Raw genomic sequence first — 27,716 nt, 5'->3', positions numbered from 1 at the left:
GTAGGTTAATTGGCTGCTATCAAATTGAACCTAGTCTATCTCTATATGTCTGTCTGTCTGTCTGTGTGTGTGTTAGGAAATTTAGACTGTAAGCTTCAATGGGGCAGGGACTGATGTGAATGAGTTCTCTGTACAGCGCTGTGGAATTAGTGGCGCTATATAAATAAATGGTGATGATGAGGGACATGTAAACTATTAAATATAAGTGCAAGTTACTGTTCTCACTTGTCAGCCATTTCATTTGGAAAGAGGCTAAATATAATGTGTCCTTCAATGGTATTATGAACAAGGGTCTGCTTTGTATACGAATAGCTCTTCTCCCACTATAACAAATAGCATTAAACTGTTAATTATCGTCTAGATAGACTGTCAAAAGCGAATTGGTCCTTGCCTGGTGTGCAGACACACTTCCCTTTACACAGCCCAAATAGCACAGGCCAATTACCCAGATCCCATTGCCCATTACACAGACTATATCACATAGCCTGTCTCTCAACTTTATCACCCATGACAAAGCCACTCCTTAAGCTCTCTGTGGGCAAAATAGCATTGCACAAATCTAGTAGCACATTGCACAGACTCTATTACGATGGTCATAAACTTCTTGCTTATTGCATAGATCTCATAGCACAGACAAAATTGCATAGATCTTATTGAGCTTAGTATTTGTGTTTCTGAATTAACATTATTTTATTTTATGACTGCCCTTTTTGCTAAGCTTTTACATTGTCTGTTATTAATATTAAACAGAGCAATAAAAAAAGAAAGAAATGACAGCAATGAGATTAATCACCCTACATATTTTGTCTGCTTTATTAAATTAGGTTGATTGTTTATTATGAAGTTCTCAAAATCGGATTGTGACACTTTTCATCCTTCTACAGTGTTGACTACACATCCGCTAATTTTAGACTGTTCAAACAACAACATGTTAGTCATGTCTTACTTCACTGCTTTTGGCTGTATTTAATCAGTGAATGAGCCTTTACTCTCTGGTTCAGTAACTGTCAGAGCCACAATCAGCTTCCGAAGTACTTCATGCATTGATGTAGAGCACTCCTATGTATGGTCTGCCTGCTATATAAAAATGACTAATGGGGATAATGATAAAGCATAAAAACATGACATGGCAAAAGTGATTGTTGCTGTTGTGACTGCTTTTGCATGCGCTGGTTTTTATTTTGTTTTGCACCAATTTACATGACAAGTCGTTTCCGAGGCAGCAGTTTTTGCTCTAGATGTTTGGTGGATTGGGAGCGTTAGAGTGTTTCTACGGTTTGTAATTTTATGTAAAAATTGCTTAGACAACATTTTACACTACATGCAAGAATTTTAAATGAGTAGAAATAGAGTAAAGCGGAATGCGTTCTCATATATGAGTGGGGCCATAATTTTTTTTCAAAATCCTCAGAAGTTACTGCCATCTGGTAGTCTACTTGCCATCTTTTGAAAAATAATTTCAGGTAGATTCAGCAAGTAAAACCTAGGTGCCCGGTTAGCTGTTAAAGGGTGTGTCCTGCTCAGGCAAAGGTGAGTGTCTGGCTCCACCCATGGGCATATTTAGTGCCACCTAGGAGCATGTCTAGCGCCACCAGGTGTAGCCTATAGTGCTGTGTGCAGCATTTCGCCAGTGGGAGTTTGTGTATGGGTGGTACACCGCCAGAGGCTGTAAATATAGCATGGCTGAAGGCAATTATTTTATTTATTAATTTTTTATACAGGTTGTTAGGATAACTATGTTTAGTTGGGAAGCTGGAGACCAGGCACAACAGGATAACTGCAGGTACAGGTTGTCAGGATAACCAGGTTTAGCTGAGGTGCTGGAGACCAGGCAAAACAGTATGCTTGCAGGTACAGGTTGTCAGAATAATCAGGTTTAGCTGGGAAGCTGGAAACCAGGCACAACAGGATGACTGCTAGTAGAGGTTCAGACAGGAGGAAGGTCAGGCAAGCCAGGGTCAGAAGCATAGAGATCCAAACAGTATCAGGGTGAAGACAGGAGCAAGGTCAAACATAGCCAGGGTCTGGGTCCCGAGAAACGGTGCAGGATGTTGGAACAAGCAGAAGTCAGATACAAAGGAACAAACAAAACCATAACACAGGAGTTTCTCAGAAACCAGACAGCAGAGACATATAAACTGACACCAGTCTTTTGGAACAGACAGTCTTATAAAGGGTAGACATAGGTGAGTAACGGGAGTGAGATTAACACCTGCAGGTGAGTAGAAATTGTCCAGGGATAACAACAGCACCTCTGGTAGCACAGAGGTACTGCAGGCCTGATTCAGAATAAGGACGGAATCCTAACACATAGGCATTTACACCAGAATTGTAGCAAGTACAAATGATATGGTCGAAAACAAGCGTATTTACAAGAAACCTAGGTCTTGATTTGTCCACTTCTGTGTCGAAATGTTCTTACTGTACATGACCTGTTAGTCTGTCTCTGCCATCCACAGTCCTGCCTCTCATGTTGTAAGCAAGCGCAAGTGTCATTTGCGTTCAAACATTAATTGAGTGCAAATGCTTTCATTGGCATAAAGTACATTTCTGGTCATGCACAGAACTATTTCGTGCAAGGTACGCTATGCAAATGGTCATGAATCAGACCCCAAGTATTGCAATTTCCCAGCTTACTATGTTTAGAAATGTATGATTTTTTTATGATTACCCCTATCCTGCATTTTCAGCTCAAACTTAAGGGCTATACATATTTTATATTTATAGTTTAATAAAATGAGATCAGATTTACACTTGTTGTGTGCTAGATCCTACAATGAGCTATGGATCAGAACAACAAGAATTATTATTATATGACATATATGATTTATAATTGTGAATGGCTTGTTACAGTTAGAGTACATGAAAGAGTGGCCACCACATTTTATTTTCATTAACTCCACAGACCTTACAAGCAAAAGCTATTTATGACCCTCCGAATAAGCATTTCCCGACTTCCGCTCCCTTTCCAGTGAGAAGGAATTGGAATCCATCTGTAATAGACGGTGTTCCCCGTGTATAAATAGATCTGTCATGGGTTTGAAGTGCAGGGGATAGAGATATCAGTTACCAACTATGTAAATAATTGTAAAAGTATCTTAAAATAGGTTGTGCTTTAGTCAACAAACATCTTATCTTTAGTTTCCGACTGCAGAACTTTCCATCCCACAAGTTTATATTTATGTGTTGTTTAGTTTTACAGAGTATCCAGAGAGAGATATAGAGAGAGACAGATAAAGAGAGAGATAAAGAGAGAGAGAGAGAGATAGTGAATCTCTTTTAATACTGAGCTCTCCCATCAGCAGTATATAGCGTCTAATGCTGGGCAGACACTCTGCAATATCTATAGAGTTATTGACCACTTGGCCTGATATTGCAGAGTGTGCCCCAAAGTGACTGCAAAATTGATCTGATCATTATCAGTCATGTGGGTAATCGTGATTGGAAGACAGACGCTGTGAGCAGACTTGTGTGGTCATCTTCTGACCACAATATCATGCCCGGTGAAGCCGGAGGAGATCAAGCTGTTCATTAGTCTGAGTGTCGAATGATATGATTTTAGTGAATATGGACACTTGTGGTTGGTGCCAGTGTCAGACTGGCCCACCATTATATTGGAAAAACACTCTATTGCCTGAGGTCTCCACCACCTACCCTACATCACAATGTATCCTGAGCTCCTCCTCTGCTCCACTTCTAGCCAGCTGAGCCTGACTAAACATTGGTGGCAACAACATACATGGGCATAATGGAGATGGAGGGGTGGAAGATTACATAATTAAGCGCTAGTCACTCCCTTTGCAAACTGACTACACTCCATAATGGATTGGGCACAACCCACTTTTGATTGGTCACACCCCTCCAGCAGCATGCTATTTCATGGGTCTTTCAAACAGCAGTCTGACACTGGGTGGGGCCGAATGGGGCAACAATCTTGTTGCTTTGCTATCAGGCAGGATTGGCCCTTGTGTGGCCAGCATTATACATTAGCAAGAACTGTTTTGTAGTAAATCCTGTGGCTGTCTTCCATGTTTGACTTGCATTATTAACATTTTCACTCCCAAAGATGTGAATAAGCACATCCCATAAAAAAAAAAGAATAACAAATGGATTTTTGATAGGAATCAGCTTAAACTTATAGCAATAGCACAAAAAACCCTTGTAAAGTCATATTTGATGAAAATGTGAGTTCAAATAGAGTTTCCCTTAAGGAATTCTTCCCCGGAAGAAAAGTCCGATCATGGGTTACTTCCTGATCACCATTTCTGAGCCTTCTGTGTGCTGCAGCAGTGGAGTTACTGGGTATGTTTCAAATTTTTGTCAAAAGAGTTAGTGTAATGAAAGTGGCACCTGATTGGATCACAGTGATACCTGTCTATTAAGGTGATACTTGCACACTCCCTTTTATCTTGTAAGACTTTTTAATTTTTGAGCATTATGACAGACTGTGCTGGTAAAATGTCTCCATCAGCACCCAGGATTCTTCAGATATGCCACTGCCTTCAATCCAGGATTTTTAGATTGTTAATTATTAATTTTATATTTTAATTTTTGCGAGTGTGTAAAATATTAATTATGTATCAGACAACAGCTGGTAAAATATTCTTGGAACAAGACAAACTTGATAACACTAAACTGTTTTTCTTTTTCAGGTCTTTGGAGCAGATGAAGATAATATGGGGGATGGTTGTTCTCAAAAGCTGGCATCTGCCAAGTACCTACGGGTCTTGCTGCTAATTCTGATTCCATGTGTTTGTGCTCTTATACTTTTACTGGTAATTCTACTCACTTTTGTAGGTAAGTAAAATTTTCATGTTACATTTATTAACACTTTAGGGGTTTAAAGTGAAGAAATGAATTTGATAAATTGCATTTAGTTATTTAAATTGGATGGATATGATATCTGCATGGGTCTTACATTCATTGGTTCTGTTTTCCATTTCCTTGGTTACAGCTGAAACTGAGTCATATCACATAAGTGGGCATGTTTACTATAGTAGGTGCATATAAACACCGATAGATTATGCCAGCATAATGTGTTTTTTTTCTGCCAAATGTGCTAAAATGAATTATACAAATCATGGTAATATTATATTGTCTCTGACCCTTTATTTACCATCTAAATGTGTTCATTATAAATAAGAAAAGTGAAAGTAAAGTAGTTTTCAGAAATTTCCTGAAATAAGAAGGTTATATGTAGTATGAATATATAATGTCCTAGGAATTTAATAAGGCTATTGCCTGTCCTGTCATTGAATGAAGCTTGTTCCTTATTAGTGAGACCCTAAAATGAATGTCTGCTGTCGTCTCTTTCCAAGTCCCAGTCGTGACTCCTTCTAGCCTTTCAGTTGACTACACTCCACATACATAGCTGTCCATCTAAATGCTATTGGGACTGCAGAGTTTCCAGATCAGACTTATAAATCATGACATATATGAATTATATATGTGATATGGCTGCAATGCAAATAGTTTGCATACGTGCTACATGTCAGCATGGTATAAACAGCAGGTATGCATGCATGTGATCTCACCACGGTGACAGCACCACAGCACGTGTAATTCATATGTGGATAGATCTATTAACACTAGGGGCTATATTTGCTAAACTGCGGGTATGAAAAAGTGGAGATGTTGCCTATAGCAACCAATCAGATTCTAGCTGTTTTTTTTTTGTAGAATGTACTAAATAAATGCTAACTAGCATCTGATTGGTTGCTCTAGGCAACATCTCCAATTTTTCAAACCCGCAGCTTGATAAATTTACCCCTATGACTGCTTGATTTTATTATATTTATGACCTGTGTCCCTGTAACAGAAAAGTAAAGTAGTATGCTTTATCATAATTCTACCTATGATGAATTATTCATATCTGTGTCATCTAGGGTCATTGCAGCGGAATCTTCATGAAAGTCTATTTTTCATGTTTTTTTACTGAACATTTTCGTGGACTTAATTAAATTGTCAGTTTATCTGTATACAACTACATGGCCTGGGCCTAGCACTGGTTAAGCACAAGTACATTGTCTTGGTATAGCAAAAGTTAAAAGCCTGCATGCTAAACAGTGAGCTATGATGTGTACCTGTTCCTTCTACTTTCTCTCTCACTGGGATGTTAATTGATTGCAATGCAGTAAAAGCAAGTGTGTACTGCAGGAGTCACAAAAGGTATAATGTATAGTAGCAGATATTCTTCAACGCAATTGGTTAGAGGAATGAGTCCAGAGTCAGCATGACTAAAATAATAGTTTAATTTACTGTTAGTTTAATATTGTCACTAATTATGGTAGTGGGCAGGAGGAAATCATTAGTGTAATGGTGGGGGTTGGGTGCACAAATGTACATTGTTAGGTTTAACTTCTCATTAAGGGATGCATTTTCAAAAATATTGTTTTATAGTACATTCCTTAGTTTTTATAAAGGTGCTAAAAGGTGTGCTCAGTAAAGTTTCCATTGTTTGACTGTTTTTTCCCATAAATTCCTTTAACTCCTCCCAGAACTCTCCAGGTAATGTCTCCCATTACAGTAAGTCAAAAGCACGGCTTACTGGCATCTGTGTGACATCATTGAGAATGTGTTACATCATTGATACTAGCATGACATCACCATTGGGGACACAACCAGGTGCATAAAAAGTTATAATAGGAAAAGAATATCTAACAAAACTTTTTAATTTTGTGTGAGAAATTGGTATTTTGTATCTACAGAGCAACACACTGAAAGGGGTGTGGATGTGATACAATGGGAGGTTGTCCCACCGGAATACACTAAGGTGTTTCACATTGTAGGCAAAATTGAGGATACAGCTGAGTACAGGAAGTATTGGGGTTTGGTAACATGCAACGGAGTACACAGAGCTTGTAGGCACTGTCCGGGGAGCGCGTAGCATGTACTGTGGTACACGGATGTGTTACACTATTTGAACTGTGCATACTGTGTAATAGGGTACACAGATGTGTTAGCACTACTTGAACAGATCATAGCGTGCAATAAGGTATATGGATGTGTTGCCACTACTTGAACAGCGCATAGCATGCAATAAACAAACAGAGTATGTCGCAGTGACCCTGTAGAACATAGACAGGCAGCAAGTGTAGCGGAGTACACATATACAGATGACAATAACTAGCAGGCAGGATTGGCGCAGCCAAATACACTGGCGCAGAGACTGAGACCCCACAGGACTTCATCAGGGATCCTCACAAAAGGATCTGGACTTCAGTCAGTGAGGACCCAGGTCACGTCCCAGTGTAGTTGGTTTCCTCAGTAAAAGTGAAGCAGCTTGCAGCAGGACACCGCAGATGAAAATGCAGATATGGGTGTGCTGCTGGCGGAGAGACTGGACACAGGAGTTGAAGAGACACAAATAGCTGCATAGTCCTGGACAGGGCCGGATTTCCCGCTAGGCACCCTAGGCAACTGCCTAGGGCCCAGCGGGACCTAGAGGGCCCTGTCAGAGCCGACGGTGAGTGGGGTAGGCAAGACAGAGGGGCGCTCCCCTCCGCCTGCCATCCCCCTCTGTCCGCCGGCATAACGGCAAAAATAAAGTTAGAAAAAAAAAAAGAAGTCAGCTGACCGGCGGGACCCAGCAGTCTCCTCTCCTCTCCTCATGAAAATGACGTTGGGCGTGATGACGTCACTCCCGACGTGGTTTTCAACAAGAAGTCGGCGAGGAGCAGTGGCTGATCAGAGAGGAGGAGCAGCTGCAGCGTGACATCGGACAAAGAAGTAAACAATAGAAGGTAAGTTAACTAACTGTGGGGCCATGTCAGAGAAGTTTGAAACAGGTATTAAGGGAGGGGGCATGATGGCAATATTAAATATATGAGGGGCATGATGGCAATATTAAATATATGAGGGGCATGATGGCAATATTAAATATATGAGGGGGCATGATGGCAATATTAAGTATATGAGGGGGCATGATGGCAATATTAAATATATGAGGGGCATGATGGCAATATTAAATATATGAGGGGGCATGATGGCAATATTAAATATATGAAGGGGCATGATGGCAATATTAAATATATGAAGGGGCATGATGGTAATATTAAATATATGAGGGGGCATGATGGCAATATTAAATATATGAGGGGCATGATGGCAATATTAAATATATGAGGGGGCATGATGACAATAATAAGTAGCAGAGGGGCATGATGGCAATATTAAATATATGAGGGGGCATGATGAGAATAATAAGTAGCAGAGGGGCATGATGGCAATATTAAATATATGAGGGGGCATGATGAGAATAATAAGTAGCAGAGGGGCATGAGGGGCATGATTGCAATAATTTGTAGCAGAGGGAGATGATGACAGAAATGTGGAACAGGCCGTGTGAGGGTAAATAAACAAGGGGAGCAAAAATATGAAGGGCACAGTGTGACGGTGAAGGGTGCACAGTGTGATGATTAAAGGGCAAAAGCATGATGGAGGGCACAGTGTGATGATGAAGGGAGTACAGTGTACTAAAGGGGAAGTGTGAAGGAGGAGCAAAAGTGATGAAGTTGGGGACATTTTTTTCTCTTCTGTACTTCAACTTATTTGCCCAAATACATTTTTTGTAGGAGGGAGCTGTGAGAGCTTACACAGGCCCAGTGGGCTTGGACTGGGCGTGCAGGGACTGAAGTGACATCATACAGAGGATCAAGGTACAGTGCGCAGAGTTGGACCAATAATATCAACCTGCAGGGACTGAAATAACCTTTCTTTTCATCAGCAAATGTGAGTAATGAAAAGTTATCATTCTAAACGATTATTGTAAAAATCCTATTATTAAAATGTAATTATCTCTATTGTAAAAATGTGCACTCTTCAGTCTGTGACAGAAGCTTCCTGTTCCTGTCGGTTGTACATTAAAACAGACTGATCAAGAGATGGGAGGTGTCTGTGAAAAGGCAGCTGGGATATGCATCCAGTGTCTTAGACCTGGGGAGGAGATGAGCTGCCTCCTCAGACACTCTGCTGCAGTGAGCAATAATATGTTGTAGTTCTGAGAAAGGGTCTTGCTAAATGTGTTGTCTAGTAGCCAGACGGCTAGGATGTTGATTATATTCTGTTTTGTTTACAAGCTGGTGAATAAACTGTCTGTGGTTGTTATGGTGAAACGTCTGGACTTGTGTGGTTTACTGCTGCTGCTCACCCAGGAGATAGTACCTATTCCCCTGATTACACTACAAGTCTTTATATAGTGCGAAATCATGGTTGGAGCATGTCTCTGATATCAGACGTTTAAAGTTAATATATTCTATTTAACAGCAAAAATTGGAATAGAAGATTGTTTGCAGTATATTTTATGTCAAGTGTATAGTTACAAAAAAAAGTTTGGGGTAAGAATTCTTAGCATTTAAAGCTATATACAACATCATTTGCACTCTGTTTTATGTAAGGATTTAATTAAAAGTTAATATTTATTGGTATAACATTGTCTGCACTATCTTTTCTAGAACCTATTAAAAGTTAATATTGTTTCACGGGGGGGCACCAAACCAGTATCCTGCCTAGGGCCCTATGAGGTCTAAATCCGGCTCTGGTCCTGGAGCAGGCATATCAATGTTGGACACAATTTATACTCAGGCAAACAGAAGTGCACTGAGCAGGTTCTTAGAGCGGCTGGTTGTTTGGTGGTTCCCTGCATGTGTTATCAGTACTGGAGGTTAGTTGTAACACCTGTGAAAGGTGTTATGTCATCTCTAGTCTGAGGCTGAGCCCAGCTGGGTTCTAATTAGGATTCTACTTGGGAAGGCCAGTGATGTCTAAGACTGCTAATACTGACACTTTAAAGTATCCTCTAGTATATACATTCCCCATGTGCCAATTAGAATGATGCAAAGAAAATGTTACAGTCCGTTTTATAATAAATTTACCAATAATAGAAGATGGACAAAACACAATTTAAGTGGAACAGTAAAAGCTTCTATAAAAAAAATGAAAACTGACAACTGTGATACGACTTTCGCCAATGGCTACGCCTGTCCAATATAGTTAAATATAGTAGTTAAATATAACGTAAAGTCAGTGCGTTTGTCGGTATGAATGTGAAGTGCAGTTGCTGGATGACTTGTGCAAAACAGTTGCTTGGATGGAAAACTCTAGTGCTCTTGAAATAGATACTGTACAAATAGCATTATTAGATGTGGCCAAAAGCCGAGGCTGTGAATATAGAATGCAGTTCGAAGATATTTCAGTGCAGTCAAAATGGGAAAACATGTGTGAGTTGTAATCTGGCCATGCCCTTCTTTCACAAATCCAGCTCAAATCATAAAAACAAATGAGCAGAGAATTCAAGTCCATACTAAACAACCTTCCAGACACTTTATCTTTCTGTAATATTCGACTCATAGCATAAGATTCCAGCAGTCTTCTAAAGAAATCGTGAATACATTTTTGAACTGACTGTGGGTCTTAGTAAAGACAGAGCTGTTAGATTGGCCAGCTGGGCTGCAAGGGTTCTAGTTTGGCTGGTAGAGTTCTGTACCAAAATTGCATCTAACATACATATGCTCTGCCAGTAGGAATGCTTACTAGACTCAGAGCAGGGGCGGATTGGTAATAGGCCTTATCAGGAATTTTCCCAGTAGGCCGGTGGCTTAATGAGGCCGCCTGATGTTTTTTTTAAAAAATATTTTAATTAAAGTGATTTTTCTTTCCGGTGGTACAGGCAGGGGTTCTGGCGCGGGGACAGGATGGTGGCTGGCCCCTCCTCTGGGTTCAGCTCCCTAACCTGATTTGCCCGCAGATCTCCCTCCTTCCACCTGCTTGGCCTCCTCCAATCTCCGTACAGCCACACATCACATGGGACGCGCACCACATGACAGGTGCCGTCCCCATGTGTGAGAGGTGCGATGCAGAGAGGAGTCTCCAATACCGCTGGAACAAGATAAGTATGAGGGGGTCTGCTATATTCCTATACTATGTGAGGGAATGGGGGGAGGCTGCTATATTCCTATACTATGTGAGGTAATGGGGGGGAGGCTGCTATATTCCTATACTATGTGAGGGAATGGGGGGAGGCTGCTATATTCCTATACTATGTGAGGGAATGTGGGGGCTGCTATATTCATTTAATACGGACTTCCATGGGTTTTTACAGGCAAAGTAACGTGCTGGGGCAGTTCTAATGGGCTCATGATCCAGGGGGCACAAGCCCCTTGACTCATGAGCCCACCCTTCACCCATGGGTAATGTTGGGGTGGTCAGCTCGTAAAGGAATGTCAGTGGAAGTGTGTGGGTTATTAATTTAATGCTGAGAGTGGGGATAAATCAGTTTATATACATTAGCTGATCTATTGTTTAAATTACACACCATCAGCCTGTAAAAAGGAAAGTTATATCCTGCAGATTACAAATCTGTACCATGACTTTATAATCTATTACAACATAGCATGGTTAAATACTCACCCCCCCATGGTAATTTGGATTTCCATCTCGCTCGGGAGCTGTACCTCTATGTCCACAACTGGATCATTGTTGTTGCTTCTTCTCTGGCGGTACGTCATCACCGAGAGACTAAATCCTAAGATGCAAATCACAGCTCCTGTTATTTCCAGCGACAGACAGTTGTTGGGTTTTCTGTCTGCGCCAGTTTCTTGAATGGTGGTTCTGCATCCAGCTCCCCAGTATCCAACAAAGCAAAGCATAAGTCCACAAATTATAAGTAGGACCCCCAAGCCAAAAAAATGTATGCACTCCCGCCTTTGTCCAAAGATTAAATAGTCATCTGGGTTGTTTTCTCCTCCTTGAGCCTCCAGCCTGGCTCTACATCTTGCTAGAAAAATCACACCAAAGCCAATCACGGCCAGAGCAGGGCCTAACACTTCCTCCGTTCTACTGCAGTTGTTCTTGTTACTGCAGGACTTGAAGGTGTAGATGGTGAGCAGTGTCCCCAGACATATTAACATCTCTCAGATTATATAAAGTTCATATAAATCTGCTTGTTCTCTGTGGAGTCCAGCGCACACATGGGAAGCAGAAAGTTGGCATTCTCTAGGTTCTCTAGGTTACTCACTGACTTACTGCTTTACCTATACTGAGCAGGTTATGCTGTGACAGTTACATTTATACTTACCAGTGTTCTATGAGGTACCATTGGTTTTGTGACATCACGTGAGGTAATCTGTAGGTCATGTGACAAACCTAGCACTGAGCTGAAAACATTAAGTTGACAGCTATTAAGTGTAAAATATAGACAAATTCAAAAATACCTTAATACAGTTTTGAAAAAAACGCCATATCTGTAGGAGCAAAATAATTATTATATAATATATAAGAATATATCATGTAGGGATATATGTAAAAATAAACACTTATTAAAATCTGAATCCAACATTCCAGGATCCAGACAAGCAGCAACCGTGCTAAAGACACCAACAGCTACAGTGAGTGAAAGTGACAAGAACAGGTAGGAGAGAGGAGGACAGTCTGCCAACTGTCATGAATGTGGAGGGGCAGTCCAGAATTTGAGTGACTGTCTCAGTCAGGATTTGGTCCGACGGCAAGGACAGTTGGGAGGTATGTTCTGTTTCACACTGTACTGCTCGTGAAGCCAGAGCTGCGTGCACACTGTATCACCTGTGAATTATCTATACATATCTACACTGACAATATCACCAATCCTGCCTACTTTGCACTTACTGTATCACCAGCAATCCCTTGGAATAACTCTCAGCCCCCACTGTACTGATCTCATTGCCAACCCTCCCTGCACTGTTATTAATTCAAACCACTCAAAATCATATATTATATAGAGAGAGAATTTGACTGGTGGTTTGCATCTCATGACGTCAGGGAAAGATGCAACAGTGCGGTGAGCTGTTCATATGCTGCTCTGGCAATCTGATTAAATATGATTGAGCCAACATGTTTTATAATAGTTAAACTTATTAAACAAAGTCAGATATGTTTCTATGAAGGGGATTTTGGAAGGATGTGTTAGTAGGCAATGACACAAGTTGGAGCACAGCGGCATTAGCCAGTCGCAGACAATGCAAAAGCATTAATGTATTTGTCTAACACAGGACTGGTAGCTTGTTCTCGTCGAACCGAGCCTGAGCATCTCTAGTCTTAAGTCATCACATCTTGGTTTTCCTAAATGTTACTGCAATCAAATTCCAGTAGTTCTAAATACTGCACACTTTTTTGTTGGCCCCACCTGCAGTTGATTTGGGCCACTTTAATACATTTTTCCAGGGCCACTTTAAGTTCCCAATCCACCTCTGACCCAGAGAATCTCTTTAATGCAGTGATCATGTGACCAGTGTCTCTTTCCCGTCACTGGGGGAGCATTGTGATGTATAGGGTTAATGATCTCTATGGTTTTGCTTTCCCAGTGTGTCTACATAGAGATGGTTGTCAGGAGGGCACCCAATTGCTATTTAAGTATTAGTCAGGGTCTTCTCAGTTCACTGATTCTAAGCCACGGCCTAATAAGTCTATTCAGATACTTTGAACTAAACTACTCAACTATTTTTTTAAGTGAAAAAAACATGTAAAAGAAAAACTTTTTAATAAAGTGCATTAAATTAAGTTTAACCAAACCTACTGTGGCATTTCAGTGAAAAATAGGTGTTTATAAGACCTACAATTGTGTGGCAATATGAAGTATGGTTTACTAATTTAAACCACGGCTACTATGGTATTTAATTGAGTGAAAAAAAAATGTTTATAAGACAATTTAGTGTAGCAATTAGAATAAAATATATAAAATTTATTTGAACCTCACATACTATATATCTCTGTGAACAAAGAACCAAAACTTTACTTTATTATTATTATAACTGTCCTGCTCACCATGGATGCATATTTTGTAGGAAAATGTATGCATTTGAGAAGGGTGTACATTGCTTTCTTTCAATTATACAGGTGTCACAAAAAGTGAAATGTTTATTTATGTTTTACAATGTGTTTCCATGACTTGCTAAACAGACAAAGACATTCTGGCTCTTTAATTATTTCAGTGAAAAACAGATCTATAAAACCGGCAACTTTCCAAGGATATTCCTATGATCTGTAATCATCACCACTGCGGTAATTGTTTTAGTGAAAAATAGGCATTTAAAGTAATTTGCTTTTTTTTAAAGAACTGTTTCTTTTTGCATGATGTATTGGGTGATGCCTATTGGACAATGAGAATTGTGTACTAACCAAATGCAGTGTTGAATGTAGAATAATAAGATGCAATAGAGATTGTTTATCATTCCAAGGAAATGTTGAATCTGGACAAATACTCAGTAAATGAATATCGGTATAGCTTAAGTATGTCTAATGTCTGTTGGTACAGCCTTGGTATTACTTGTTGTTGAGTAAATACCAAATTCAATGGGAGAGGAATTCTCATTGTCCTATGACTTCTTTTGAATAATAGAAGCCATGTCAATAGCAATTCCTATAGCAAAAATGAGTATCTATGGAAATGTGATGGAACAGGGAACAGGGATATCAAGTGATGTGGTTACAGATGTCCGCTACAAAGCAATTATACGTGACCGCACAAGCGGTGATTTGCAATCACTAGTCTCGTCGAACTGCAATCGCATTGCACACAGGGAAAACAATATATAAGCAATCCAAATTGATTGATTTGTCTGATATTTTAATTTATCTTTAACAACAGAAAACTGCCATTTTTTATGCCATATGAAAGGGACTTAGGGCCTGATTAATTAAGGCACATATGAAAGTATTGTGCATTTTCTTAAAAAACACACCTAAAACAGTCATCCGAAAATACATCTGTTGTTGAATACGGCTATAGGTGCGCTTTGCTCTCAAAACAATACACTGCATGATATGTCCAATACATATGTGGAATATAAAGTCTCAAAAGAACGCACTAAAGAAAAAATTAAAACTATTAATGTCACCTGTTAATACTATTGGGCCTGATTCATTAAGGATCTTAACTTGAGAAACTTGTTATTTCAGTCTCCTGGACAAAACCATGTTACAATGCAAGGGGTGCAAATGAGTGTTCTGTTTTGCACATAAGTTAAATACTGACTGTTTTTTCATGTAACACACACATATCAACTTTAAATTTCAGTGTACAAATAAGCTATCAAGTATTTATATGCTACATGAAAAAACAGTCAGTATTTAACTTATGTGCAAAACAAAATAGTAATTTGCACCCCTTGCATTGTAACATGGTTTTGTCCAGGATATTGAAATAAGAAGTTTCTCAAGTTAAGATCCTTAATGAATCAGGCCCAATAGTATTAACAGGTGACATTAATAGTTTTAATTTTTTCTTTAGTGCGTTCTTTTGAGACTTTATATTCCACATATGTATATGTCCCTTATGCGTTCCCCCCCCCCCAGAAATTACAAGCTTTGTGCTTGAAGAGGAATTGGATACACTTGCATTCTGTGGCATATAGATAATTTCTGGGCATGTGCAGAATAATTTAACGCTAAATACGGCACGTATCGGCATCTGCATTCCTTGATGAATCAGGCCTTTAATGTTTAAGCATTGCCCAAGTCATGTTTATCAAAACTACAAAAAAATGCATAATATTCAAAATTCAAGTGTGCACAGAAAATAAATAAATAATACTAACCGAACGAAAGCTATTTGATGGGAATGATGCTTAAATTCTTTGGAAAGGGGATGAGGACTAACATAATCCAATAATTTATGGGCATAAACTGATGAAAGCATCTGTAAATTGGCATATTTTACTTACACAATTATTATATAATTAATATTGTGATCCAGTGTAATATTGGAAGAAGCAGTGGACAACTTTACCTAAATTGCCTACGGTCAAGTGTACTATTGGGATATGGATTTAGTGCTGTTAATAGAATTGTAACCGAAAAGCACAATTAATTAAATCATTACCGTTTATTTTATATAGCGCTACCATATTACTCAACACTATATTTGTAATCATTCCCATCCCTCCCTATCCCATTGGAGCTTACCATCCTAATTCCCTACTATATGAATAGATACACACTAGGGTCCATTTTTGTCAGCAACCAGTTAACCTACCAGTATGTTTTTGGACTTGGAGGAAACCCAGGCAAACAAAGTGAGAGCATACAACCTCTACACAGATAGGGCCCTGGTCAGAATCCAACCAATGGCCGCAGCACTGTGAGGCAGCAATACTAGCAACTGTGCCACAATGCTGCCCTTATATTTATATATTGATTATGTGTATGTAATTAATTGTTTTCATTAATCCTCATTATTGTCACAGAAGAATGCAAAGTTGTCTTTATACCCAAATACATGTATTCTTCCTTTATACTATTGGATATCATGTTTGTACAGCTGTTTCCTTCATATCATTCAATTAAAGTTTTCTAGGAGTATTAAATAAAATACTGTCTCATAATTGCATTGCAGAAGCAAGCACAAGGTCAAAGTCAGTACAATATGCCAAAAGTCAGGGGCAGGCAGCACAGATTTATGAATGGTAGACAAAGCCAAGGTCAGGCTTATTGGCAGGCAAATGTAGTCAAAACAAGTTGGGTTAGTACACAGAGAATTGGACAGGCTCTATCAACATGATGCAAAACAGAGAACAGAACCTATTGCTAAGGCACGTGAACTCACACAGATAGGGATAAAGTAAAAAGTGAGGTACGTCCCAGAAGTGCAAACACATGCTCCCAAGTCACAACATATGCCTAAGTAAAGGCAAACACATACACCACACACCATTTATTAGGTTTACATTAAGAAGAGGGTAGGATCATGGTCCTTCCAATTAGTTATTATAAATACAGAGTTTTTTAATTCTAATTCACCTTAATAGACATTTAACATAATTTTTTAGAACTTCACCTTTCATAACAAATAATATCAAATGCATAGTTTAGTTTGTTGACCCAGATTTGTTTTTAAACTGGCAGTTGGAGTTATGTCCACATACCGCTCCTTACCACTTTTCAACCTATTTCCGTTCATTTATTCAGATCAATATGAACAATGTGCAAATTGTATTACTTGCATGTGGATTGCATTACCATCCTATACTCTCTGTTATAATGGAATGTTTTATTGTTTCTCTGAATTATTGGCAAGACTGGAGATACTGTGCCTATATCTGTCAATGTCATTGAATTACTCCATCATTCCATTGAGTTAGCAAGGATAGGTTTTCATTTGAAGCTGAAGGTTCCTAGCAGCGTGGCCTTGTGCTTTTAATCTATAATTTTTTCCATTTATTTACCTCAATTTACATTGGAAAACGTATCAGATGCTCATCTCTCCCACGTGCAGCCTCCACTTCCCTTAAACCTTTTATCTTCTAGTCCAGGGTGGTCAAACTAGTGCCTCGCGGACCACATGCGGCCTAAAAGCATTTTTTGCGGACCACGGAACAAGTCTGAGAGGCGCACCCCCAGCCTGCCACCCCCACCTGCCCTACTGCCCTCCTATCTTCCCCTTTCTTGCTTTCCCTCACACTTAATGTTGGGCATGACAACATTACATTGCAGTGCGGATCGCCCAGGGAACAGCCACAAGAAGACGAGAAGGTGACAGAATAGAAGAACGAAGACAATAGAAAGGTGAGTGAAGGGAACCAAAAGCAGCATAATGGCGGGCACAGTGTGAAATAGGGGAGGCATGAAGGGGATCAAAAGCAGCATGGAAGGCTCAGTGTCAAGCATCAGGAAGAAACATTACACTTTTTCTTGTTTTCTATTAATAATCCTTACAAAATGGCATATAAAACTTAGGGGTATATTTACTAAACTGCAGGTTTGAAAAAGTGTAGATGTTGCCTATAGCAACCAATCAGATTCTAGTTATCATTTACTTAGTATTCTACAAAATGACAGATAGAATCTGATTGGTTGCTATAGGCAAACCCGCAGTTCATCTCCACTTTTTCAAGCCATCAACAATCAGTTTAATAAATATACCCCTTATACTTTGATTATTGGCCCAATTGGGGTTTAGTGACTTTTTTCTACTGAGAAATCTGTTTGAACTGTGCACCTTAGTCTATGCCATTTTTCAAGCTAAATTATTATGATCAGTACCAGAGATCAACTATCAGTTTCTAGGGGCCACTAGTTAATTCTATTTTGTAATTATTAAGAAAAGACTTTTCCCTTTTCTTTTTTCAGCACCTATAAAGATAAAAGATACCAGTGTCCAGTCAGGTAGGCATTAGAGATAAAATGCTTAGCGGTTGATAACAAAAAACCTCTTAATTTTAACTTTAACACTTATCATCAGGGCCGCCGAGAAGGGTGGGGGAGCGGGTACTGATTACCCGGGCCCGGGCATGTCAGGGGGCCCGGCCCGGGCCCTCGCGCCGACAATTTTTTTTTTTCAATTTTTATCTTTTTTCATAACTAATTTTTTTTCTTTTTCAAATTTTTTTTTCCCGGCGGGGGGCGGGGGCTCGTTCGTTGGTGGGGGGAGCAGGGTAGTTAAAATAAAACAAAACCATACTCACGTGATTGCGGCGCCGGCGTCCCTCCTCTATGCTGCTCTGTGCTCCATTGCTCCAGACTGACTGAATGCCGGGTGTGACATCATCATGTCACACCCAGCATTCAGTCAGTCTGGAGCAATGGAGCACAGAGCAGCAGAGAAGACAAGAAGGAAGAGAGAAGTAAAGGTAAGTGAAGGAAGGAAAACGGGGGGGGGGGTTAAAAAAACGGGGGGGGGGCAGCATGACACAGAGGGGTTAAAGAAAGGAGGGACAATAGCAGCATGACACAGAGGGGTTAAAGAAAGGAAGGACAATAGCAGGATGACACAGAGGGCTTAAAGAAAGGAGGGACAATAGCATTATGACACAGAGGGGTTAAAGAAAGGAGGGACAATAGCAGCATGACACAGAGGGGTTAAAGAAAGGAGGGACAATAGCAGGATGACACAGAGGGCTTAAAGAAAGGAGGGACAATAGCATTATGACACAGAGGGGTTAAAAAACAAGGGACAAGCAGCATGGCACAGAGAGGTTAAAGAAAAGAGGGACAAGACAAGCAGCTTGGCACAGGGGGTTAAAGAAAGGGACAATAGCAGCATGACACAGAGGGGTTAAAGAAAGGAGGGACAATAGCTTTATGACACAGAGGGGTTAAAAAAAGAGGGACAAGCAGCATGGCACAGAGGGGTTAAAGAAAAGAGGGACAAGACAAGCAGCATGGCACAGGGGGTTAAAGAAAGGAGGGACAATAGCAGCATGGCACAGGGGGTTAAAGAAAGAAGGGACAATAGCAGCATGGCACAGGGGGTTAAAGAAAGGAGGGACAATAGCAGCATGGCTCAGGGGATTAAAGAAAGGAGGGACAATAGCATTATGACACAGAGGGGTTAAAGAAAGGAGGGACAATAGCATTATGACACAGAGGGGTTAAAAAAAGAGGGACAAGCAGCATGGCACAGAGGGGTTCAAGAAAAGAGGGACAAGACAAGCAGCTTGGCACAGGGGGTTAAAGAAAGGGACAATAGCAGCATGACACAGAGGGGTTAAAGAAAGGAGGGACAATAGCAGCATGACACAGAGGGGTTAAAGAAAGGAGGGACAATAGCATTATGACACAGAGGGGTTAAAAAAAGAGGGACAAGCAGCATGGCACAGGGGGTTAAAAAAAGAGGCACAATCAGCATTGCACAGGGGGTTAAAGAAAAGAGGGACAATAGCAGCATGACACAGAGGGGTTAAAGAAAGGAGGGACAATAGCATTATGACACAGAGGGGTTAAAAAAAGAGGGACAAGCGGCATGGCACAGGGGTTAAAAAAAAGAGGCACAAGCAGCATGGCACAGGGGGTTAAAGAAAGGGGCAAAGGCAGCATGGAGGGCGCAGTGTAATCATAAGGGGGCATAGCATGGTGATGATAAAGGGGCACAGTAATGTATGTGTGATGGCACGGAGCTTTTGGCAATGTAGTGTGTGTGAGGTAGAGGGTGGCTAATTTATGGCTGCTATTTTGTTTGCGGGGTAATGGGAATACTATTTTAATGTTGGGGCTGGAGGAAGGCCTAATTATTAATCATGGATGTTATTGATTTAACGGTGGGGCTGGCTGTAATTTTCTAAATGTAGCCATTTTTTTTCCAAATAGGTCCTCCAACATTCCAGGATCCGGACAAGCCACCACTAAAGAAACCAGCAGCCACATGTGGTAAAAGTGAGAAGAACAGGTAGGACAGAGCAGCATAGTGTGTGAAATGTTGTGATTCTAGTAGGGACAATGCCAATGTTTGGTGAGCCCAGTGGGCGCAGGCCAAGACTGAACTCTTTCTGTACACACTGCATTCTTCCTATACTACACAAGGGTGCTAGATGTCCTGAAAGTCAGGAGTGCTTGGACAAATGTCACGCTCCGGGGAATTCAGGACCTAGTGATTTTATTGTGCTAGCCACACCCCAATGGTGCATTGCCACGCCCCCAATTGTGTGACCATACCCAGGAAAAATTTTGCGCAGCCCAAACTTTTTTGCTTACTCAACTATAAGGGGGGGGCCCCATGAACTTGTTGTACCGGGGCCCTGAATTCCTCTTGGCAGCCCTGCTTATCATATATAATAAAGACACCACACTGCACACTAATAGGATGGAGGGAGAACACTATAGACAGCATCGGCAAAGGCCCAATACCAATATGGATGTCCCATCACGGGTCACCCACCCTCGGGACATCCATACTTATGCATTATTTTGCCTGAGCACACCCTTGTCATTTATCCTTAAACTGGGACAATAATTCCAGGCATTTCAGAACCTGAACCCTTCTGGGCTAATCGTAACGCACCACAAGCCAGCCCCCAGGGACAGTACTTGCACTGAACCTAAGCTGACTCTTCAAAGGGAATGGGTTCCAAGCGCCTCGCTACCATCACACAAAGAGCAGGAAGGCGAACTCCAGAACCAGCCAACGAACACCGGATCCAGTAACAGGAAATGGGAGGGAGGGCAGCTTTCCTGGATCCAAAAGGACTGGATGACTCCTTCCTGAGATTTTATAGCCTGTTCGCCTGAGCTTGCCCCTTATGACATTTACATAGGCGTCACATTGCTTTGTTTACCTTGCTTTGTTTACCCTTAGTGAGGCTAACTAGTTATGTACACAACCTCAGCTTTTAATCTCCCTCAGGCTTAATCCATTCCTCAATTCTTATAATGATCACATAGCTAGATCTTTAAAACATTTTGATGTTCACTTTTTTCCTTAATAAAGGTAGAAAAAAGTGGGCAGATGTTTTAACACCAAATTTGAAGTTACCAACCCTTACCTACTACTGTCAACTATTTGGCAAGTGTCACGAACCGCGGCGCTACCGCCAGCAGCTGCGGCTCGCTCCCCCTCAATGCCCCTCGTCCCAGCCGTCGTCATGACGACCGGGACGTCATTTCCGGCGCTATCCGGCCGCTGCCAGGGCAGGAGAGCCACAGCCGGGCGTGTGACTTAATTAAATTAGCGCTTTGACCTGGCAAGCTGTTACCCGAGCACAGGCGCAGTATTCAGCTGGGTCCCATTATTTGGTTAGGGAGCTTGCCTCCTGATTGGCTGCTATCAGTATTTAAGGCAGGGAGGGCTTAGCCTCCCTGCCGGCTATAGCGTTCCAGTCCTGCACTGTTGCTGACCGCTGTATAATTCCTATATATCTGATCTACCGTTGTGACCCTCTGCCTGTACCTTGGACCTTGCCTGTTTGCCTGTGACCCTAACCTTTTGGCTTGTTAGTCAGGACCTTGCTGTTTTGCTATGGACCTCTGACCTCGGCCTGCCTCTGACCATCCGCTCCAGCCAGGCTAGCGCCCCCGATACCACCTGCGCTGGGGCCATCTTTGATGAGCTTTTACTACTCTGAGCCTAAGACCTGGGGGCATCTGAGTACCTGTGAGCACATAAAGCTCTATTGGAAAGGTGGCTGCTTTAGGTGAAGATCTCTACCCTAAACTGTTCCAGAAGCTCATCTAGGTGGTCGTAGGCCATAACAACAAGGCTTGGTTTACTTTTCTTTAGCTATAGTAATAGTAGCTAGTAGATGACCAGTATACTATACACAATATTGTACAATCCAAAATAGCACACATATTACAAAGTCTCATATTATAAAGCCCCAATTACCAGCATAGTATACAGTCTCAATGAACAGCATACAATATAACCTAATAATAGCATATTGAATAACCCACACCGACACTTTCGCATGTGCTAGAAACCCCGATGTGATACAAATGTCCGTTTCGTGGGACTATTGACAAGTTTCTATGCCTCCCTGTTTCCCCAGATGCTAAAGAAAAAATAGGTATTAAGATTGGGCAGGAAGAATGTACCTGACAAATTTTGCGTGGGAAGCATTGAATAAAAATTCACAGCTCAGAATATTACAACATTTGACAGGGGAGCGCAAGATATCAAGAATACAATTGCTTCCCTTCATTTTTTAAACATATAACATATGTAATAAATACAAGCAAAATTTATCAAAATATAAGAAACTTGTCAGTCTAGAAAGTTGGAAGTAAAGTGTGTAGAGAAAAAAAACAAAGAGCAACTAAGAAATAAAAATAAATGTCAAAATTTATTTAATAACAAGACCAAATTCCAAGCATATCATACATTCCGCTTGTAATGTGTTTATCTCCTGGGCTTGGAGGTCAGCTGTGCTTTCTCCTCAAGAGGCAATTCTGTTGCACTCAAATCGGGCACATTCTCTCGCTTGAACTTGTCTTGGCTGTTTCTGCTTCTTTGGTGTACAATATTTTAAAAGTCGCCTTGTTTTATCAGATTAATTTTCATTTCATTTTATATATAAATGACCTGCCTCTCCTGTGAACTTTGGTTTGCACTGCAGTTTGTTGCAAAGATTTATAATAATAATATATATTATACAATTGAGTTTTGAGCAATCACACCTACTGTGATGGATGTTAGTGAAAGTGGTGTTTATAAGACAGAACATTTTCAAGTCCAGTTGGAAAAAAAAGCCATTTGTAAGACAATATATTTTGAGTGCAGCTAGAATGAAATATATTTTAATATTTATTTGGACCACATCTACTGGAAAATATATTTGAATTAAAAAGGTGTTTATTAGGCAGATTCAATTATATTCCAATAATTTGAACAATACCTACTGATATTCTTTGAGTGAAACAGAGGTGTTTAACTGGTATTTATGTAACTTCAAAGAATTTGATGCACACATACTGCAGTTACTACAATTAAGTAAAAAAAAGGGTGTTTATATGACACACACTTTCTTGCCACATTTGCTATTCAGAATATTCCAATATTATTGAACTAAACTGACTGAAAATACCTATAGAATGAAAAACAGGGGTTATAAGGCAATTTACAAAGGCATTTTGTATAAAGTATAATTCAATATTTTGAACCACATGTAGCACAAAAAAGTCTATATAAATTAATCTTAAAACTTTTGATATAATATACTCATTCATATATAATTGATCACCATGATGATCAGATAGAAAGTTTATTCAAACTTTCTACAATCTATTGTTACATATCTCACTTAAATTTGTTGTCAAAGAGATAGGATCCTACCACATTGTCACTCATTAGTGTATGATATAATGTATAATTATCCAATATTATCAAATGGAGTGGAAAAAAAATATTCTAATTCTTTGTTTGCTGGTTGTTGGTATGTGCTTATTGTGTTAGATTTGTTATTAGTTTGTTTTAAATAATAATATTTTTGTTGGTAGTTTCTTTGTAGTTATATAAATCATTTAGTAATTTTCTTATTGTAAAATTATAGACTCAGGATTAGTTTAAAATGATCTTATCTTTAATTTGGATATATTAGATTATTAAGCGAGTATATCTTTACTTAAGGTTTAATATGTTAGATTAGTCCAGCAGAAAATTAAAAAATAGTTTTACGTTTAGTTAGTTTGTATAGTGTATTCATATTGGTCAGTTTTCTATTACATAGTTTGGTTTAACTCAGTTTAAGCATATATTTCAGAATACATATAGTAGTGTATAACTATTATTAATTGTACAAAACGGCAGGTAGTCAGAACTCCTTTCATAAGATACCGCTCACCTGATGTATCAGGGTTCAGCAATGACGATACAATGCATTTCATGAGCCCCAGTATGTAAAGTGAGTGACGGAAAGAATGTATTTTCTTAAATGTGAGAATGTGTGCTGACTGACAAATACCTTCTAAATTCTCTTGCCAATAAAGCTATAATAAAAGTGCCACACGTGCTAAGCTTAAGAGACAATCAATATTTATTCCCAGAATGCTTTTCTGAATTAAGTCTATCCTTCCATGGCTACTAAATAATATATTGTAACATTGTATGTTTTATTTTTTGTTTATTTTCCACATTTATTTTCAGGGAAAAGCAAAAAGGGAGGTACATATAGGGCTTTTTAAAAACAAATGTTGACCATGTAGATTTAAATATGTATTTAAGAAATCTCTTTTCTTAACTTTTTGCAAAAATATAATATTGCTGGAATTATATACAATACAGATCAAAATATCATCACACTTTTGGCAAATTTGCATTGAAAATCCCTAAAATTATAAAGAATTAATACCTTAGATTGCACTATTCAGAAATGTATGATGGTTAATATAGAAACTCATAAACTGTGTTTGAAAACAAGAACAGTAAAAAAAAAAAAAAATAGTGTTAACATTTAGGTATACCTGTAGATGAATATTATGAAGAATCCAGATCTGTACAATTTTTGGGGGTGTATCTCATTTTCTGGCACTACATTGTCTCTGTAATAAGCGTAAGACACCATAAAATTAACTATGAAAAAATGTAGTAGTGTGCTATTTAATAAAAATACATTTACCGGGAGTTGGTGTAGGACAGGCTTTGATTTACATTCAGGTACTATTCCTTCTACTTCAAATTTTTGGAGAAGATAGAAGAAAACTATTATTACTATGTAATGATCTTGATAATACTAGGTAGTTACTTTGTAGAAAATTAGATTTTGATAATACTAGGTAGTTACTTTTGCAGAAAATTAGATTTTGATTAAACTAGGTAGTTTTGTAGAAAATTAGAAGGTTGTTTAAGAATAATTGTCGAAAATACAGATAAGGGCTGAAGTTCATTCAAGCTCCTGGCTTATCAACTTCTGAGGATAAAACTTCTTTTCTGGGGATAAAACTACTCCTAATAATCAGGGAATGCCCGTTAATGTACGTTTTACATCTCTTGTATATCAAGTAAATAATCTTCTCAGTCACATAGGCACATAGATTATTTAATTTTTGCATGTGGAAGTTTTACTGGGTGCATCCGCCTGAATCCGCCCAGCTCCTGCTATCAGAAGATGCTTTTTTGTTTATATACTGCTCTTTCAGCTGTCATTCTACTGCATTCTATAGCGTGGAATAATATATTTGGCAATATAATTACGGGAAAGGTGTTTTTTTAAGATTTTGTTAAAATTTTCCACCAGCTGTTACAAATATTGCTTCAGTGATCTGACCTAAGTGGTCATTGCAAAAGCTGGTATGAAGACTGTATAAGGCTTGAAATAATCTTTTTTAGAACTGTTTCTAATTTCCTCTTCAAGAGGTCTTTATATTGTCTTCATTGTCTCCTGGAATACTTGTTTTCTTTGCCATTGCTTACCCGGAAACATACTGTAGAATTTCCTTGTGGATTGAAAATAGTATGGGGTCTTTTTTTGTATCCCAGACAAAATTGGTTCTGTTTAGATTTCGTTTTTTCTTCCTTCTGGAGATCCATAGAAGCTATGACAGATGTAACCAGAAACCCTATGTTTTCTGACAGAAATACAGAAGAATCATCCCAACCATCTCTGAAAAATCAGAATTCAGATTAATAAGAACCAGATCTCTAATTTGGACCAGCATAGCAGGAGGTAGGCAGGGAAATCAGAAATAGAAGGTTGTACTGAGAAGGTATTGGCAGATCTAATCACATCAAAGGTTATCTGCAGGGAGGCCTGAAACCACTTAAGTAAATCTTTCATTAATGCTGGTATTTAAGGCTCCTTAAGGCATACTTGACAAAATCATTTATTATACTTTTCAGACATCCTGTAACTGAGCACAAAGAGCAGAGATAGAGCCACTTTTTTCTTTTTGTAACCCTCTGGGTAGTCGGATCTGGTTAGTATATTACAAATGAAAAATATAAGTAAATGTCCCAGCGTCTAAATAAGAAACAGCTTTGAACTAGTCAACCACTCACTGTAAAGCCAAGGCAGCAAATATGGCCACCAATTGTTGAAATAGACAGTGAGTATAAAACATATAAATGGAAATGGAACAATTGGATTTCTACACTGCTGCTTTGCATCTGGTGGAAGTGATATCACCCATAGTTAATGCAATCTCTGCAGTCCCTACAACTTTATAAGAAACTGCAGCAAAAGCATGAGGTTCGTGTGGATGACAGGCAAGGAGCAAGCAGAGCAAGTACAGTGATGCATAGCAGTAGCTAATTTCGGCTTGGCTGGAAAGAAGTTGGGGGATCTCTCCTGACTCCAGGATGTATATTGGCTAAAACACAAACTTCCAGCCCCTATAACAAGTACAGAACTTAAAAAACACATCTCCTTATAGTCTATGTAGTCAATAAATACAGTGCTGTAGCTCGAGTTATTTAAAATCTGTTATGAGTGAAATCATTATAAAATATGCTATTTTAAAAAATGCCTTTCTTTATATATGTAGCCAAAAGATCAATCTGTCCCCCCAAAATATAATTTTCCTATTTGATTGTAAACACACAGTTAAAAGTTATTCTTGTTTCAACTGACATACAGCAAAATTTTTAGCTAGTCACAAATATATAGCATACCACGGGACAGGAAGGAGTTATTTAGCAAAATGAATGATAGTAATTTCAAATTGCAATGTATTTTAACAAAAATCTAACTACATATAATGTCCATGATTTAACTTTTTCATTGTATTGGGCATTGTGCTACGATGCTGTCAGTGGAGTGCTTTCAGTTACCAGGTAAACTTCCTTGTCGATATTCTTTTTAGATCATTTTGTACATTAATAAATCCAAAATCCACTTGTACTTGGCATTATGTCAAAATACTCTGGCTGTAAATTGCTTGCTATATTAATAGGAGTATAACTGGTGCAAAACAACATATCTGTCTCTGCACTTAGCTATTATTAGAGGAGATGGAAAGATGGACTAGTTATAATGATATTACTGTTTTGAGAAGCCCAAATATTTTGTTTATTTTTTGAGAATGACAAATTGTGCAAAGAAAAGAAAAGCACTCTCCCAAAAATGTGTCAAACCTGATACTATGGAATGTCTATTTCATGTTGGCAGTTCTGATAATGAAACTTAAATCTCAAATTGCGACACAGTTTTCTCTTGGAGACTTTGAGGACAACATGTCAGATCCAAACATTGGTAAAAATGGTGGCTTAATGGTTAGCACTTCTGCCTTACAGCACTGGGGTCATGAGTTTGATTCCCAACCATGACCTTATCTGTGAGGAGTTTGTATGTTCTTCGGGTGTTTGCGTGGGTTTCTTCCGGGTGCTCCAGTTTCCTCCCACACTCCAAAAACCTACTGGTAGGTTAATTGGCTACTAACAAATTGACCCTAATCTGTGTGTCTGTGTTTCTGTCTGTGAGTGTATGTTAGGGATTTTAGACTGTAAGTCCCAGTGGGGCAGGGATTTATGTGAGTGAGTTCTCTGTGCAGTGCTGCGGAATTAGTGGCGCTATATAAATAAATGATAATGATGATGAAGTTACAAT

At 39.3% G+C, this 27,716-nt stretch overlaps 1 protein-coding gene across 1 annotated transcript in view; it reads left to right on the top strand.

Moving 5' to 3' along the window:
• CORIN (corin, serine peptidase) overlaps positions 1-27,716 on the top strand; it is a 207,583-nt gene that overhangs the window by 37,899 nt on the left and 141,968 nt on the right. The window contains exon 2 of the mRNA XM_075195300.1: positions 4,653-4,797. Coding sequence (XP_075051401.1) covers positions 4,653-4,797 — 145 coding nt within the window. The remainder of the gene's footprint in view (positions 1-4,652; positions 4,798-27,716) is intronic.

Source organism: Mixophyes fleayi, chromosome 1, assembly GCF_038048845.1.
Source record: "Mixophyes fleayi isolate aMixFle1 chromosome 1, aMixFle1.hap1, whole genome shotgun sequence".
NCBI classification, from domain to species: Eukaryota; Metazoa; Chordata; class Amphibia; order Anura; family Limnodynastidae; genus Mixophyes; species Mixophyes fleayi.
This window is presented reverse-complemented; position numbering and strand designations above follow the sequence as displayed.